Here is a 17,730-nt window from a genome sequence, read left to right as displayed (position 1 = left end):
TGATTGACGGAATTGAGAATGTTGAGGAATTTCTCATAAAGGGTGATTCATGAAGTCTCTCTCTCCGTGTATTGTACTTCTAATGATAGCGGTGTTCTCGAACCCGAATTCTGGTTCTGGAAGATTCTTTTGGTTACTTCTTGAAGATGACTTGACAAGCTCAGGTTAGGTATCTATCGTATTCAATACTATTGTTGAACTTAATTCAGAGTGAACTGATTGGGTTTATGAAGAACGTCTTACTGTAAGATTATGTAACCTCTTCTTGTAGTTCTTTATTTCTTTGTTGGCACTGAGCTACACCATACACACACATTATACTTGAGTTTTGATATGATTGGAATTGATGAAAATAAGGCGATCTTCATAAAGACAGTAATGTTGCCAAGTTAATTACAGCCGGAGAATCTGCCATTTTCTGCTTATTTTGCTATTTACTTGTAGTTCAATTAAATAGGATTGAAGAAAATAACCTTAGGATTGTTGACTTTTGTACCCGATTGAGATCAAATTTCAGTCTTTTTCTGATTCTTCTAATTGCAGGCAGGATATTGGTGTATTGATTGTGCTCCACTCTTATGGCAATGAGGAGGAGGTAATTTTAGTTGCTTTTAGTTGCAAAACCCGATCATGCCTGATTTCAAGGGCCAAAATGGTTCAAAGAGAACGAATATACATTGCATGTTGGTAGGATTTGGTATCATTTGGAACTATATATTCACACACTGGACAACTGGTACTAGATATTGACAAAAAGTTTGGCTCAATTAATTGGATATTGGGTTGGGTTCATTTGGAATTTGATTACTGAAAATGGAAGTAAAGGTGGAGTATTGATTTTCATGTGTTGGTTTTGAAGGTATCAATTGGAACTGTGTAAGAAAGCTTTGGAGGAGAACATAATTTTGTATCTGGAAACTAGTTATGGAAAGACCCACATAGCCATGTCGCTTATGTATGAACCAGTTGATACTCAAACCTCAGAAGAACATATGTGTGTTCTGAGTCCTGTAAGTCAAGTCCCCAGTTACTCACATTTGTAAACAAAAGGAAAAATATTGGATTTTTATATGTTTCAATGCTTGCAGGGAGATTGTTGTAGTATATATGGATCAAATTGCTCCCAATGGATTATTGGAATGGAGGTAATAATAATACTGTATTTCTTTGTTTCATATTTGAGCATATTATTGAATAACTGAAACTGAATAATTGGGGCTGAATCTGACTAGAAAAACTGTGGCTTTTTACTCTTATGCCTATGTTTTGATGTTTGCAATACTAGAAAGAATGTGGCTATCAAACTGAATAATTAATCTGATGATTTCTGAACTATCTTAAAGGGAATCTCTAATAAACTTCATGAAAGTATGATAATTGCCCCAGTACATCAAATAGTTATTACTAGCTGCGTGATTGGCTGAGACCTTCTAAAGCTGTGTTCTTTCAGATTTTGAAGCCTGAAATGTTTCTAAAGAAGATGGAGAGAGAGGTTAGAAGAAGAGGAAGAGGCAGAGGTTTGTTTTCCATCATCTGTTGTAGCTTCAATTTGGTTGAATCAATTATAAAATGCATGATTTCCTCAGTCCTTGATGCTTTGCTTTTGTTGAAACCAGGAGATTGAGGACCATATTATGAGAGTTGCTAGGACTGAAGACCACTAAATGCTGAAGAATGGAGTGGATTTATTTATTATGCATATATATGGTCAAGTAATGTTTAAATGTAGTGTTATGAACGTTGTCAAATAGCATTGGTAGTAGTATATATATCAAGCTCACTGATTTAGGTTCCTTTTGTGACATTGGACTGTAAGAGTTTGTGTGACATATTAGAATCTGCTTCTTGGCCCCGTGGCTGGTAATCTTAAATAGATTCAGCCGTGTATGCTTGAGCTATTAGTTGATTTTTTTATTCTGACGATGTTTTAAACCCTTCAGTTCACGTTTCTTAGATTATGATTGTTACTCTATTATGTATAAACTTCAGGAAAATAACAAACCTGCGGCATTCAACACTTGCTACTGCTTCTGAATTTGGACCGGGGGATATTTTGGAAGGGATTCTTTTGACTTTCGATGAAGGATAGTTTGAACTTCGGGAGGTGGGAATGTGGGATATTTTGAAAGATGGGGAACCTTGGTAGGGTCTGTGACTACAATATTACTTTATATGTATATCTCTGAGCTTTTGAGTTTTGATACCAAAAACGCACCACCACAATGATCAGTTTTCAAGAGTGAATTCCCTTTTTTGTCACGCCCTAGCCACAAGAAACTTCTAAAATCGTAGGAAACAAATGGTATTACAAATATATACATTTAATACGAATCGGCTGGCTGTTTTAACTTCAACTTCAGAGGTTCAGTGAGATGGTGCTAATTAAAAAAAAAAAAATTTGGATACCGGACTTGACAAAGAGCAAGCCCAAGAAGATGGAATAACTGAGCCCAAACGTACAATAAAGGGGCTCAACAATGATCAGGGAAAAAGGGGACTACTCTCAGAACCACCAAAAAACAAAACCAACTAAGTGCAGCAGTTAAAAATTAAAAACACAGATGCAGAGAGGGAAGATCATCATTTCGTAGGATTGCCAAGAAGATACAATCTATACAACAAAAATAGCTACAACAAAAAAATTTGGAAGAAAGCGAAACGAATCAGTTTCCCATATTAAAAAAAAAAAAAAAAAACGTTCATGTGGCACACAAAGCCGTATCTAAAATTCAACTACATAGGGTGCATTTGAAGTCTGGCACCTAGGCACGAAAGAAACTATAGCATTGCATTTGCAATATTGCAAAGCCCCAGACTTTACAAATCCATAAGACTTCTTGTAGCTAAGGATGATCAAGCTTGGCAAGTTATCTGCTGTTTCATTGATTACCTTGTAGCTAGACACGAGTCACTGAGATGTCCCAGCTAGTGTCACGGAATAGGGTCTTTGTAGATTAACTAAGCTGGAATAAGAAGACCCGTGAATAAACCCTACACTTAAGTTCATAATTGTACCAAGAGCAAGGCTTACAGAAAAACCTATGATCCAGTTGCTAAATTCCTTCATAATATTCTCCTGCACCAATTCTTCCAGAGACAGAGCTGCAAGACTTTGTCAATGTTAACCTTGCACCAGTTGGAACAATTTGTGTTGGAGGTTTGGGCGACATTGAGTATTTAAAGTAGTCGTGTAGGTTTCGTATTCCTACTGCAGAGGGAGGATCATGGTCTCTCTAAGACACGAGCTGTGCAAAATCGAAATGATTGCCTACACAATGAGGTAGACAGCAAAAATCAACGATTGCCAAAAGGACTGGACAACTTTACCGAACATATATTACTATCAAAGACCTACAGTAATTGTGGACGAAAGAATGGCAACAGAACAAAGAAAAACAGTGTACTCACATTAGTATGCAGATGTACGATGCAGAATACATGTTGGCATTTCCAGACTGCTGGTAATGCTGAGAATTGACGGAAAAGTAGGGATGCAATACACCATGAAGGCTGCTACCAAGAATCCAAAATCTTCTTGAAAGCACTTTACAATGCATTCTACATAGATCATTGCGCGTATGTAATTAGAAGACAGCACCTTCAAAAGTTCAAATCCACAAGACCAACCTTTAATACATATTGGAAAGACTGTCTGCGCTAGTAGCTCCTAGAAAAAGAAGTTACCTAAACTCAGTGACTCATTATTGTCTTGATCAGATCTCTAGATTCATTTTAGCATGCCTTAAGACGACAACATTGCTGATTTTCACCTTGTCAAATATCAAGAGTTGCAAAGCTGAGTGTAGAGTAGAATCCAGTACTAAACTAATTAATCTCGATCAGTTTGGCATCCCACTGATTAGATCAGTCTGTCTACAAAATAAACAAAGAAAGAAGTTTAAAAGTAGTCAAATGAGACTGTCTCCACTACAGGCTCCAATGGAAGCAAAAATCTGTACCACAGTTGAACAGAAAAATTCCTTCCTTGAGTTGAGCATATCATCCCACACTTGCTGGGCCCTTAAAAATCTGTACCAGCTTAGATAAAGATAAGAATTTAGTCATAATTAATCACATGATAGCAACTCATAAACCATCTCTAATTGTTAATTAAAAGGGAGTATATAGTTCACCTCAGCATCTTATATATGTTGATCAATCACCATGTTGTTCCAATATAAGCTCTTGGTGAAATGCTTCCACCCGCCTGCAGCTCTTCTGCATCAGTGTCCTCCTCAATCTGGGCAGACATTGCTCTACCCCTTGAACCCTTTTTTCCAAGGATGACCCAAACTTGCAACAAGCATGTATTGCCTTCTTCTTAAGAGGCCCAAATGCTGTTCTCCTTTCATCTTAATCAGATTATTCATCAAGAACTTCACAGTAACAAAGGTAAACTAACTCGCAAACATTACTGCCTATACTAAAAGAAAATGAAAACAAGCGAAAAGAGTGCTGAACTAATTTCAGGTAGACATTAGAACCCAGAAGGTCTGGACAACCTGGTTGAACAAAGGATGGCTTTAGTCGGCAAATTTTTCTTTCCTAGTATTATTTTTAAAGATAAACAGAACAAAGACCAACTGTGCACTCACATTGGAAGTAACCTTGTGAAACAGAATCCATTACACTCGCTAATGGGATAGTGACAATTGACTGGAGAAGAGGACGGGGATTCACTATGCCACCAAAGCTGCAAGAGACCCAAACCCTCTTGAGGTGTGTTTGACTAGGCATGGCAAAAATGAATGAAATCCATGGTAGGTCCAACCTTGCTTGCTAATGAAGTACATAATCCACTTGCTCTGAATACACATAAAGTTTTCCATTGTTAATAAAATCCATTATTAGCAACTAGCTAAATTAATTCACCAAAAAAAAAAAGCAATTACCTATTGTATCAGCCATATCTGGAGCATCTAGTTCCTTTGCGATTCAACTTAATAATTCAGACATATAGACCCTCGGTGTAGGTATTATCAACTCCATTGATCATGCTCTAGAGGTTTGATTCCAAAGACTCACTCAATCATTTCCTCTAAATTGAACTCCTGAACGAAGTAAGTCGAGGGAATTCAGAAAAGTTTTAGTGTTTAACCTAGACTACTACAAATGGCAAGTTCAGAAGTAGAAACAATATATGATAGATATACACCAATGTATGTGCCATTATGCCGAAGACAGGGAATAAGTACCTTAACATTGTATGATGATGATCGAGCATCATGTTTTCAAAGGAGTAGTTCTTCGGAGGTAAGTGTTTAGTAACTCGGGTGTGTCAATGTCATACTCAGTGGCAGCAGAATGAGCATATACTTGGACAACAGAATGCGTTTCTGATTCAAATAGCATTATGATTTTGAGAATGATAGTAGGCTATAAAAGAAGCCTGAAAACACACAAAAAGAAAAAGATAATGAACCTACTGGAAGTCAGCTGGATTATTATCGGCTTTCTTCTTCCAAATCTTCGATCAGGTGGACTCCCCAGCTTCCCGTCCGAGGCATTCCTCTTTCATCAGAATTATCTCCAAAACAAAACATAACTCGAAACATATCAGGTGGCGGCATCCCACACTCACTCAACCTCCTTATTACTGTAACCAATGGAATATAATGCACCCACACAGTCCCGTGCCACCTCCTACTTATTTCATCAAACTTTACTCCATTGATGTAAACAGAAAAAGGGACCTCAGGAAACTTCGAAAATAAATAAGGGACACTAGGTAACCACGATTGAATACAGAGAGCCAACCCTTTGCTGTCCCAATTGGAGTTTTGAGGAATTTCAATGCAGAATCCAATCTGTTTAGGTATGAATCCCTCATACAGACGGCGGCAGGTGAACCAGTTTGGAAACTGAATCAGAGCCGCAAATCCGAGAAATTCTACGTGGAATTCTTCAGATTTCGCACGAGAGAAAAAAAGAGTCAACAGAGCCGCCAATTTATCATCCCCTCCCATCAATTCCTTGGTTCCCACAAACGGTGATGATGTCATCTTTCTCTTCTTGGCCAGATGAAATACTGCTCGACGAGCCAGATCGTCGCAGAGTCTCGGACAACTAGTCAAGTCCAACCGACCGGACATTTTTGAATCTTTACTCTCCAAATTTTTGACAAGTATGAAACTCTTTCCAATGACCTACAACCTTCCCACCGACAAGCTATTTCTCGTGGAAATTCTGAAATTTCTTCAAGCCGCCAGCAATGGCTCAAATCAACTTGTAATGTCGACAGGGTAGTTGAAAAGACCGGTGGAGGAAGTGATTCTGACTTTGCCGGAAATGTAACAAGGTTATAGCAGTACCGTAGATCTAGATCCTCCAGACGTTGCAATCCATAGAAGATGCTCGATGGTACATTTGTCAGATTTTGACAGTGAGATAGAACCAAGGATTTAAGGCCAGTGAGATTTCCAACTGAGCAAGGTAACTCTTTGATGGCAGTGCAACCCAGATCCAGGTATTTCAACGACTTCATGTCTCCCTCAATTTCAGGGAAGAACTTATGATGACGGCAATAAGAGAGATCCAGAATTTCCAAAGATTTCATGTTGATCCTCTCTGGAAATGTAACAAGGTTATAGCAGTACCGTAGATCTAGCTCCCCCAGACGTTGCAATCCATAGAAGATGCTCGATGGTACATTTCTCAGATTTTGACAGCGACACAGAGACAAGGATTTAAGGCCAGTGAGATTTCCAACTGAGCAAGGTAACTCTTCGATCCCAGTCTGACTTAGATCCAGGTATTTCAACGACTTCATGTCTCCATCAATTTCAGGGAAGAACTTAAGATCCCAGCAATTAGATAGATACAGAATTTCCAAGGATTTCAAGTTGATCCTCTCTGGAAACATCTGCAGCTTGTAACAATGGGTGAGTATCAAACTGACGAGCTTATCGAGACGGCCAACCGAAGGATGAACTTCAACTAAACTAAAACAATAAGACACCTCCAAATACTTCAAGCTTGTTAATCCAGACAAGTCGGGAATTCTTGTTAAACCAGAGCACTCCGACAATTTGATAGATTTCAAATATCGCATACCCTGTTTGGGAGAAAGAGAAGAGAAAAATCAAATTAAAAAGGTTGAAATGCAGCAATATATATATATATATATATATATGTGTGTGTGTGTGTGTGTAAAAACGTGATCGATCGAATTCTTTCAAATACCTTCAAATTCAATCCCCCGACATATTGTAATGAAATCAAGTGAAGGACCCTCAAGTGGTTGGGGAGATAATCCACGCCCTCTCCATAAAGCATCCCTCCCTTTCCACGGACTATAAAAATTTCAAGATTTTTCAAGTTTGTGAAGCTTCCGCGGTTCAAGCATATCTTTTGTGAATAAAAATCTCCTACCCCGATGCCTTTAATTTTATCCGTTCCCTAATAAACAACAATTGCGTCAAATTAAACAATTTCTTCTCATAATAAATATTTACATTTAATTCTAACATTTTTCAAAATTTTATAAGCCAACATGTATTAAATATCATAAAGTTATATAATTTATATATCACTTACTTCATTTTCCTCAAGAACCTCGCAAACATCCTCATATAGCCACAATCTACTGCGTTTTCCTTTCTCATTAGGAGACTCTTGCCGAACAATTTCTTTTCCCATGTCTTCTAAATGGTCATGCATCCAAATTCTTTTGTCTTCCTCAATTTTTATTAAGGCCTTTTCTACGAGGACTTTGAGAGCATGTTTGGGATACAAGTCACAGCTTTCTAGTGCATTTATCACATAGCTTTGTTTGTCACCTTTAAAGAAACATGCAATATGAAGAAAAACTTCTTTTATCCGATCAGGCAATGCCTCGTAACTTCTTTGGAGAGTTTTTTGAATCTCTTGGTTAGGATATCTCTTGTAATACTCTAATGCCTCTTTCCACTCATCCTTATCCTCTTTACTACATAGATCTGCCCCTAAAACTTCCAAAACTAACGGAATCCCTTTAGCATAACGTATTGCCTCATTTGCAAGTTCAAAGAAGTCATCCAGACATATATTTCTTTTGAAGGCATTGAAATTGAAGAGCTTTGAAGCTTCTTGATGATTTAATTCCTTGACCTCATATATTGAATTGACTTCATGGGCACTTAGGCAATTCGTATCTCTTGTTGTTATGATAATTCTACTTCTTGGACCAAACCAATCACACCTTCCAGCAAGTTTTTTTAATTGATCCAAGCTGTCCACATCATCAAGAACTAAGAGAACCCTTTTCTGTCTTAGGTTTTGCTTCAGCACAGTGATTCCTTCATCAACATTGGTCACATTAGGTAGATTCCTCTCTATAATCTTAGAAAGAAAATTATTTTGTAGCTCAACAAGACCTCCATGTGATTTTTCTTTAACAATTTTCAAGAAACAGCAATGTTCAAACTTATGGCTAATTGAATTGTAAACAGCTTTTGCAAGTGTTGTTTTTCCTATCCCGCCAATTCCCCATATCCCTACCATGTGAGGATCGCCTTGCTCTACATTTAAGAGCTTAAGTATGTCTTCTACACGAGATTCTATTCCAACAGGATGTGTTGCCACATCTAAAAGGGTGCATTTCCTTGTTTTGGTTGATATCACTTTAACAATTTCATCAATGAAATTCGCTTCATGCCTGCAAATGTAAAAGCATATGAAATATTTAGTTTAAACCTCCCTACATTTTCAATTTTTTAGGGGACGGATCAATGACAGACTAAGTCATATTCAAGATTATACTCTAATTGTACTCCATTAGTTAGTGAAAGGGCAATGATATAAGGCCTCAATGAGGCCTAAGATTTGTGGCCTCAATCCTAGGTGTCAAGCCATGTCACATATACACCTCACTAATTTGTCAAATCATGTCATGTCATTCTTGAATAAAAAGACTATTTTATCCTTTCACAATCTAATAGCTCTAAATTATTTTAATTTTCTTCTAGAAAATATATATTATTATTATATATATATATATAATTCGTCTAAAAAAATTATATTTATATATTTTTGTGGATATATATATTTATTTATCTGTAATTTGTCAAATATATATATATGTTGTTGAATATATAACGGCTCTAAATTATTTTGACTTTCTTCTAAAAAAAATATTGTTTGTTTTTTTTTCCTTTCTTTCTTTTTCATTATTTAGGATTTTTTTTCATTATACATATTCAAAAAAAAGTATGGGTGTGTATATATATATATATAATTCGTTAAAAACAAAGTTATATATATATATATATATATATAATTCGTCCAAAAAATTTATATATTTTCGATGGAGAATTAATGTGGTATATACATATATATATATATTAATATCGTAATTATAATCCACGAAATCTGGTAAATAGAAGTAATATTTAAATCTTTTAATAAATAAATTTAATAAAATTAATGGAAGATTAGTTACCTTACATTAACAAGTTAATTTGAAAAGTCAAAAATTAAATTGGATTCACAAAAATAGAAAGAAAAAGTATTTAAATCGTAATTTTAACTCATAAAATCTGGTGATTGAAAACCTAGATATCTAAATTGATTGGGAAGTTGATATCTGAAAAGAAATTGCTTAATATGGAATACAATATATTGCACATGAGGAAATTAGTTTTTGAAAGTATACTTGTTTTGTTGATCCCAAATTTTTCAATAGACAATAATGATTTTTAAATGTGAATGATAGCTTCTATTTTAGTGTAAATATGTCATTAGAAAAAAGTTCCCAGTAAACTCTACTTGTTCATTATTAGCTACTTAGTACTTTTTATTCGTATAAGACATGTTAGTACTTAGCTGACTTTCAATTTCAATGTAAATGATATATGGCTTCAATTTTAGTGTGAATATGTTATTACGGAAAGATTCCTCGTTGAACTTTACTATTGGCTACTTAGAACTTACTTGTTCGTGCAAGACACACTAGTTTATTTTAAGTTTCAATGGATGATGGCTTCTATTTTAGTGTGAATATGCCATTCGGGAAAGGTCTCCAGTAAACTTTACTGGCTCATTATTAGCTACTTAGTACTTATTGTTCGTGTAAGACATGCTAGCTAACTTTAAATTTCAGTGTGGATGATGACTTCTATTTTAGTGTAATTATGCCATTAGGAAAAGGTTCTCAATGAACTTTACTAGCTCATTATTGACTACTTAGTACTTATTTGTTACTGTAAGACAATATGGATGATGACTTCTATATTAGTGTAATTATGCCATTAGGAAAAGATCCTCAGTAAACTTTACTAGCTCATCATTGACTACTTAATACTTACTTGTTCGTGCAAGACATGTTAGCCCTTTCAGTTTCAGTAGATGATGGCTTCTATTTAAGTGTGAATATGCCATTAGGTAAAGGTCTCCAGTGAACTCTACTAGCTCATCATTGGCTACTTAGTATTTATTTGTTACTGTAAGACATGTTAGCTGACTTTAAATTTCAGTGTGGATGATGATTTCTATTTCAGTGTAAATATGTCATTAGGGAAAAAATCCCCAGTAAACGTTACTGGCTCATTATTAGCTACTTATTACTTATTTGTTCGTGTAAGACATGTTAGCTGGCTTTAATGTTAATGTGGACGATGACTTCTATTTTACATCTTCCTTAATTGCACTTTTCTTTGATTATTGCTGTGTTATACACCTATTGTTCATTGAATTTCTACATAGTATTAATAACATTATGATTGTTTTTTCATGTAAAAATAAACGAACAGTTGTATTAATGAAGTCTCACTTGACCTTTAAGGAACACTTCCTAATGTTGTGTTTGGATAAGACAATATTATATTATCGAGAAATTTTGAAATTCCATCATTTTATCAATTCAATTTATTAATGATATTTTCTTACCTCTTCAATTACCAGATTTCATAGGTTTTAATTACGATTTCAATACATTTTCTTTCCATTTTTGTGGATCCAATTTAATTTTTAGCTTTTCTAATTAACTTGTTAGTGTAAGGTAAACTAATCTTCCATTAATTTTATTAAATTTATTTATTAAAAGAGTTGAATATTACTTCAATTTACCAAATTTGATGGGTTATAATTAAGATATTAATATATTTCTTTCCATTTTTGTAGAATCAATTTTAAATTTGACTTTTTTTTTTAAATTTTGTGGCTTAGAATTATGACATTAATATATATGTATATATATATATATATACCATATTAATTCTACATCGAATATATATACATATATAATTATATATATATACATATATAATTATATATATATATATGTTTGTGAATATATATATATATATATATATTTATACACACAAACACATATTTGTATATAATTTTTTTTTGACGAATTATATATATATATAATTATATATATAATGAAAAAAAAAAAAAAAATTAAAATAATATATTTTATTTTTAGATGAAAACCAAAATAATTTAGAGCCAGTAAATTTTGAAAGGATAAGATAGTCTTTTTACTCAATAATTACATGGCATGATTTGACAAATAGGTGATGTGTGTAGGTGACAAGGCATGCCACCTAGGATTGAGGCCACAAATCATTTTCCTTAGTGAAACTATTGATGCATGAGTGAGATTAAACATTATATGTAACCTGTTAACTAAGTTAACTATCCGTTAACGGTGGAATGTTAAAATCTGCATTATAAAGTTGAGATGCTTGAGATTGAACGTACTTACCCTCCATCCGAGATGTGCCACCCAGACAAAGTTGCTGCTTGTGTAAGGGCTGCCTTCCAACTCCCCACCTTCATTAAGTTATCCTCGTATTTGCTGAGGTGAGCAATTCCATCACCAACCTGGCCCTTCTGGTATCGTATCTCCGACGGATCTACCTTGTAGAAAATTGGGTAAACGATTTGTTGCCTGGATTCTTTACATTGAAAGATCTTGACAAGTTCATCCAAGCACCACTTTGAAGATGCATAGTTTGCAGAAAATACAACAATGGAAATCCTTGATCCTTCAATTACTTCGAGAAGCTCCTTTCTTATATCTTCTCCTCTTGTAAGCTCATTATCTATGAAGGTCTTAACTCCCTTGTTAACCAAATTGCTGTACAAATGGCCTGTGAAATTGTTGCGTGTTTCACCTCTGAAGCTCAGAAAGACATCATGTGTGAATGAATGGGTGGAAGAAGAAGAAGAAGAAGAAGAAGAAGAAGAGGAAGAGGCTCCGAGGCTCAGATCCATGTTGTTTGATTGCAGGAGGATGAGTGAGGAGGCTGAATGGAAATAATTTGGGATGGTACTGTTGCTTCAAGGACTATATCTCTTGTTACATATATTAGTCCTCTCGGTTTGGCCAAGTGCAAAGCAGTTTCCTGGCTCCTTCCACCGAAGGTAATCGAGTTGTAAGTGTCACGGAGTTGTCATTGGAAATAGAACGACAACAAAAGTGGGCGACAGACATCAACGTGATTGACGGCTTTAGACCTCAGGAGACATTTGCTTTGGTTTGATGGCGCTTTCGCTTTCTAAAAAGCGACACTACTGTAAAAACATTTGGTGATCGCTCAGATAATTCGTATGAGACTTCGGTGTGATCCTTAGCACATTAGTTAGTCAAGAATGGCGGAGGAAGTTGACCCAGCTGGAAAGCAATAATAAGCTTTAGGAAAATGGGACGGTGGCTTTTGTAACCAATTATTTTAACACAGACGCGTGTAGATAGTCCATGCACATTCCCACATCTCTTCAACCTGTTGCCCTTTTTCCTCTTATCAGTTTTTCTTCAGGCTCAAGTACCCCATTAATCTACACATTTTAGATGTAGTTATATATTTGATGCATTCTATGTGGGTTAGGGAAAGAATGTATAAAGGGAGTCTTTCAAAATCCGAGCAAGTTGATTGTCACCTCTACTTTACTTTTTGATTCTCGATTTATCTCGACACTTTTGTTTTTTGTTTTTTGTTTTCTGTGAAGGGAAGTTGTATAATACCAGTAACTAGCTTAATTGGTTTGTTAAATTATGTGGTAGTGGTGGCTTAATTACATTGTTTAGACTGGTTTTCTCAAGTCAATAATTTGACAATATCACACTGAGACGTTCTATGGGGTCTTAAACTTACCAGATGTACTTTCATTGTTACAAATCTTAGCATTGTTATTGATTTGAAAGTTAAGCAAATAGAAAGATAAGAAGCAAAAAGAAAACGTAAAAAAAAAAAAAAACAAACAAACAAAGAAAATGATAAAACTACACATTTTAAATAGCAAACAATGAAGATTAGTCATTACCAAGAAAGTTATACTTTACTAGTTTACTTCTTCACTGCCTCCAGTTGAAGACTAATAAAAAAAAATTCCCTTATAATAAGATTAAGAGTTTTTTTGGACCAACGGATTGGATTTACCAATTTACCTAGGACATTTTTGAGACTAAAATATCAGTATTAATAAATTGGACCGAAAATTCTTATATTCGTCTATTTTCATTAGCAGTTTTTTTTTTTTTTTTTATGGAACAGTTTGACTTTTGTAGATAAATAAGGGACAACAGTAAATCTATATTGGAGAAGAGAAAAAAAAACATTAGTATAGAAAGTTTATATATTAAGTAGCAGAAGAGCAGCTGAAATCCGTTTTTATTCCATTAACTTAATGACACGTTTACTTACTTGGAATGGAAAATAATCATGAATCGGAGATAAGTGGAATGGGAGAAGAAAGGAATCGGTATTGATTCTGGATGAATGATTCCTAAACCCATCTCCTCCCTTCGTAATCTAATTCCTGAGTATTCAGGAATCGATTCCTGATAAGGAGGTGAGATCTACATCCATTCCGATTCCTTCATGTGTTAGTAAACGCATGAATTTTTTTACCTCGTAATCATTCCCTACTAACGCATGAATTTTTTTACCTCGTAATCATTCCCTTTCCTTCCAAGTAAGTAAACGTGCCCTAAAAGGTATATTACAGAGTAGGACTGAATACCAATATTTGGCTTTTAGTTTATCAAGAACCTTATTTAGCAATTGATCTGTCAATAAGATCTACATTCTTAACTCATTATACCACAGTAAAAAGGGAAAAGATGTTGAACTTTCCCGGTCAGTATCAAATAAAGAGATTCCCAAACCGAAAGGAAGAGTTGGTCGACAAATGACGTTGACGAACAACTGTGTTACACCAGGCCAGCTTGCTGTTAAAATCCGAAATCTTCTTCAAAGTGCTTCACATGGCATTCTCCTGCCAGTCTGCCACAATGGTGTCTGTGAAGTTGTTCCACCTTTATAGGGCATTAAAGCAGGGAAGACAGCTTAGCAACCACCAAATGCAAACTAACACGAATTCCACACGAGACTGCTTCCCATGCCACATGCATAATCTCACCCAAGGTACCACAATTTAGAGGGAGCTAGATACACTTGCCCAGTGTAAGAGGCTCAATTCTCAATTCTCTGAGTTTGCAAGGAAAAAACGAATTAACCACCGCCATTCTAAATTAATACGCCTCGTACATATGGAAGGCAGCAGCTTCGATCACAAGTTCAAATCCATGGTGTCCAACCTTCATACATGTTGCATAGATTGTCTGCACTAGTGGCTTGCTTAAGCAGATAGTCCACTTGTTCGGAGATACTAATTTCTCTGAGAATACACAAAGGTCCACAGTCATATCAATTATTACCAACAATCTAACATAATAAGATCTCCAGAAGAAGCAGTTACCTGTTGTCAGATATATCTCGACCCTCCAGTTTCATCTCAACTCGTCTCAAGACTGACATTGCATGCACAAGGGTTTTTACCTAGTAAAAAGACCGAAATATACACAGATAAGAGGTATGGCAAGACCGACTTGAGAGCAATTATATGTATCTTCATATATTAAAAGTGGACACAGAATATTTACACTTCGTCCAAAAAATAAAGTTGTATTCATCATGTCCCCTTACAAAAGAACTAGCATTCCCCCGTCCTCATTTTCTATTTTCTCAGTGGAATATCTTTTGCTCTGTCCAAGTCATACACCTGTTAGTTGACAAGCATTCTAACGAATCTGCAGAACTCTGGACTAGGGTCTGCCTTACAATGCACGATACATCCCCTCACCGAAGTGAGTTTACTCTTGACTAAATCTGAATGATCACTCTAATGTTACCACAGGAGCTACTGATGTGATGATTTATCAACATGTGGGAAGCCTGTTATGACTGAGGAGTCATCACAAAAGCAACAACCTTCTGTCGTTGATGACGGTAGTATCAAAAGAAAAGGAGGGATTGTTACAGAGGAACATATAGCAAATGAAGATTCTGATTATGATTTTTTCGATGAACATGTCGTGAAGAGGATAGATTCAACTGAAGGAGAAATCTTGGAGATATGTATGGCGGAGCACGACCATAAGATGTATCAAATTACAGGAAAAAGGCTTTCAACGGGGAGTATGCATCTCAAAATCCAGTCGATGCTGTACCTTTCGATTGGGCCTTGGAGGACTTTGAGATCAAGCCGATAGATGAATCAGATTTGGAGGAAATATCTGAAAAGAGGAGATGACAGATAGGCAGAAGTTGTGATTTTCATTGATACAGAAACGTATCTCTTATACAAGAGTGATTACAATCAGTCCCTACAAGTCAGGAACCTATTTACAACCTAAGTTACAGACAAGGTAAGTTACAACTATTGCACAGCTTATATGATCTGCTATAAATACGATCTGCTATAATAGAAAAGATATGTCAGATTAGTTTCCTTAACACTCCCCCTCAAGTTGGAGAGTGGATGTCTTGCACTCCCAACTTGCGAATCATAGGAATAAAGATATCCTTCCCCAAAGGTTTAGTAAGAACATCAGCAAGCTGATAAGCTGAATTCACATATCTTGTGGCCACAGAACCATCCAGAATTTTATCTCTAATGTAGTGACAATCCATCTCGATGTGCCTAGTGCGCTCATGAAATACGGGATTGGCCGCAATGTGTAGTGCAGCCTTGTTATCACAGAACAGCAGGGCTGGTTCACGAAGAGATAAGCCCATATCTCTAAGCAAAGAACGTAACCAAGTCAACTCGCAACATGTGCCTGTCATAGCACGGTATTCTGCCTCTGCTGAAGACAAGGAAACTGTCTTTTGACGTTTTGACCTCCAAGAAATCAAAGAAGGTCCAAGGAAAACAAAATACCCGGTGGTAGACCTTCTAGTGATAGGGCACCCCGCCCAATCAGAGTCACAATAAGCTCTCAACTTCAGATCATTAATGGAAGAGAAGAACAGACCTTGTCCAGGAGCCCCTTTTAGATAACGTACCACTCTCAACGCTGCCTCCCAATGCATTTTTCTGGGTTGGTTCATGAATCTACTAAGAACATGGACTGCATAAGTAATATCAGGACGTGAAACAGTGAGATATATAAGCCTGCCAATTAACCTTCTATATTTTCCGGGGTCTTTGAGCAAATCACTACAATCAGACAATTTTAAACCTTTTTCCATGGGAGTATCTACAGGTGCAGCTCCTAGTAACCCTGCGTCTTCAATAATCTCTAGAGCATACTTACGTTGACATATAAAAATCCCATGTTTGGAAGTTGAAACTTCAATCCCAAGAAAATACTTTAAGTCTCCAAGATCTTTGAGACGAAATTGACTATGTAGGAAAGTTTTAAGTGCAGCAATGGTCTCCAAATCATTCCCAGTAATCAATATGTCATCAACGTAAATCAACAACGCAGTAAATGAATTCCCATGCTTTCTAGTGAACAATGAATAATCAGCTTTAGATTGGACATACCCGGCTGACCGTACAACATCAGAAAATTTCTCAAACCACTGCCGTGAGGCCTGCTTTAAACCATATAAGGACTTGTGCAATCGGCATACTAGATTCTCCTCCCCCTGTCGCCGAAGCCCTGGTGGAGGAGACATGTAAATTTCCTCCGTTAAATCACCATGGAGGAAGGCATTGTTCACATCCAATTGATGTAATGCCCAACCACGAGCTGCAGCCAAAGCCAACAAACATCGAACAGTAATGATTTTGGCAGTGGGGGAAAAGGTTTCTTGATAATCGACCCCTTCTAACTGAGTAAAACCCTTAGCAACCAGGCGGGCTTTATACCGTTCAACAGAACCATCTGCTCGGTGTTTCACCTTATAAACCCAACGACAGCCAATAGGAACCTTACCGACCGGAAGGGGAGTCAGTGTCCAGGTGCGGTTAGCTTGAAGAGCTTGTAATTCAGAAACCATAGCAGCTTGCCATTCAGGGTGAACTGCAGCCTCAGAATAGGTGCGAGGCTCGGGAACGTGGCTGAGGGAGGCCGTGAAAGCACGGTGCTGCGGCAGATACCGGTGATATGAAACATAATTAGCTAATGGGTAGCGGGTACCTTTGATCGGACCAGGCAGCAAAGAGGGCGATTGGCCGGAGCAAACATGGTAGGTGAGGCGGTCGGGCGGACGAACGGGGCGGCTGGAGCGACGGAGAGGAGCCGGCTCGGGAATGGGAGGAGGGGCGGGGTCAGCAGCGGGAACAGGCGCAAAAGGGGCAGGAAGAGGAGGGGAGGAGGGGGGCGACACCAGAGGAGCGAGCGGCGCCGGAGAAGAAGGAAGGGCGTCGACAACCGCAGGAGGAACAGAGGATGGGTCGGGGGAAACGATGTCGTCGACCGCAGGCGGCGTCGGACGGCGGCGGGAGTAGGTCCGGAGAATAGGCGGGGGTGGCGGTGGCGGAGGTGGCGGGGGCGAAGAAGAGATGGCAGAT

The 17,730-nt window shown here is 37.0% G+C and overlaps 2 protein-coding genes across 13 annotated transcripts; one reads left to right on the top strand and one right to left on the bottom strand.

The window, feature by feature from the left end:
- The first annotated feature begins 26 nt into the window (after positions 1–26).
- LOC112178043 lies at positions 27–1,955 on the top strand. Of its 3 annotated transcripts, XM_040510009.1 has the most exons (6): positions 75–164; positions 544–595; positions 860–1,010; positions 1,089–1,145; positions 1,451–1,517; positions 1,617–1,955. In XM_040510009.1, the coding sequence occupies exons 2-6, from the start codon at positions 579–581 to the stop codon at positions 1,622–1,624; spliced, it is 300 nt and encodes a 99-aa protein (XP_040365943.1). In that variant the 5' UTR covers positions 75–164; positions 544–578; the 3' UTR covers positions 1,625–1,955. The 3 variants fall into 3 exon arrangements, with proteins under 3 accessions (XP_040365942.1, XP_040365943.1, XP_040365940.1); XM_040510008.1 differs by having other exon boundaries at positions 27–169; positions 1,451–1,955; XM_040510006.1 differs by having other exon boundaries at positions 1,451–1,955.
- A 700-nt stretch (positions 1,956–2,655) lies between these two features.
- Positions 2,656–12,448, bottom strand: LOC112178042 (disease resistance protein RPV1). Of its 10 annotated transcripts, none has more exons than XM_040510745.1 (12): positions 11,687–12,448; positions 7,537–8,635; positions 7,183–7,398; positions 5,423–7,054; positions 5,196–5,336; positions 4,893–5,051; positions 4,596–4,805; positions 4,134–4,502; positions 3,960–4,038; positions 3,685–3,873; positions 3,409–3,598; positions 2,656–3,268 (listed from the first exon to the last, which is right to left on the bottom strand). In XM_040510745.1, the coding sequence occupies exons 1-4, from the start codon at positions 12,196–12,198 to the stop codon at positions 6,071–6,073; spliced, it is 2,811 nt and encodes a 936-aa protein (XP_040366679.1). In that variant the 5' UTR covers positions 12,199–12,448; the 3' UTR covers positions 2,656–3,268; positions 3,409–3,598; positions 3,685–3,873; positions 3,960–4,038; positions 4,134–4,502; positions 4,596–4,805; positions 4,893–5,051; positions 5,196–5,336; positions 5,423–6,070. The 10 variants fall into 10 exon arrangements, with proteins under 10 accessions (XP_040366679.1, XP_040366673.1, XP_040366675.1 ...); XM_040510739.1 differs by having other exon boundaries at positions 5,427–7,054; XM_040510741.1 differs by having other exon boundaries at positions 3,409–3,558; positions 5,427–7,054.
- Between the last annotated feature and the right edge of the window lie 5,282 nt (positions 12,449–17,730).

The sequence above is a fragment of the Rosa chinensis genome, chromosome 7, assembly GCF_002994745.2.
Source record: "Rosa chinensis cultivar Old Blush chromosome 7, RchiOBHm-V2, whole genome shotgun sequence".
NCBI classification, from domain to species: Eukaryota; Viridiplantae; Streptophyta; class Magnoliopsida; order Rosales; family Rosaceae; genus Rosa; species Rosa chinensis.
The sequence above is the reverse complement of the archived record's forward strand: the minus strand, read 5'-3'. Positions and strand labels throughout refer to the sequence as shown.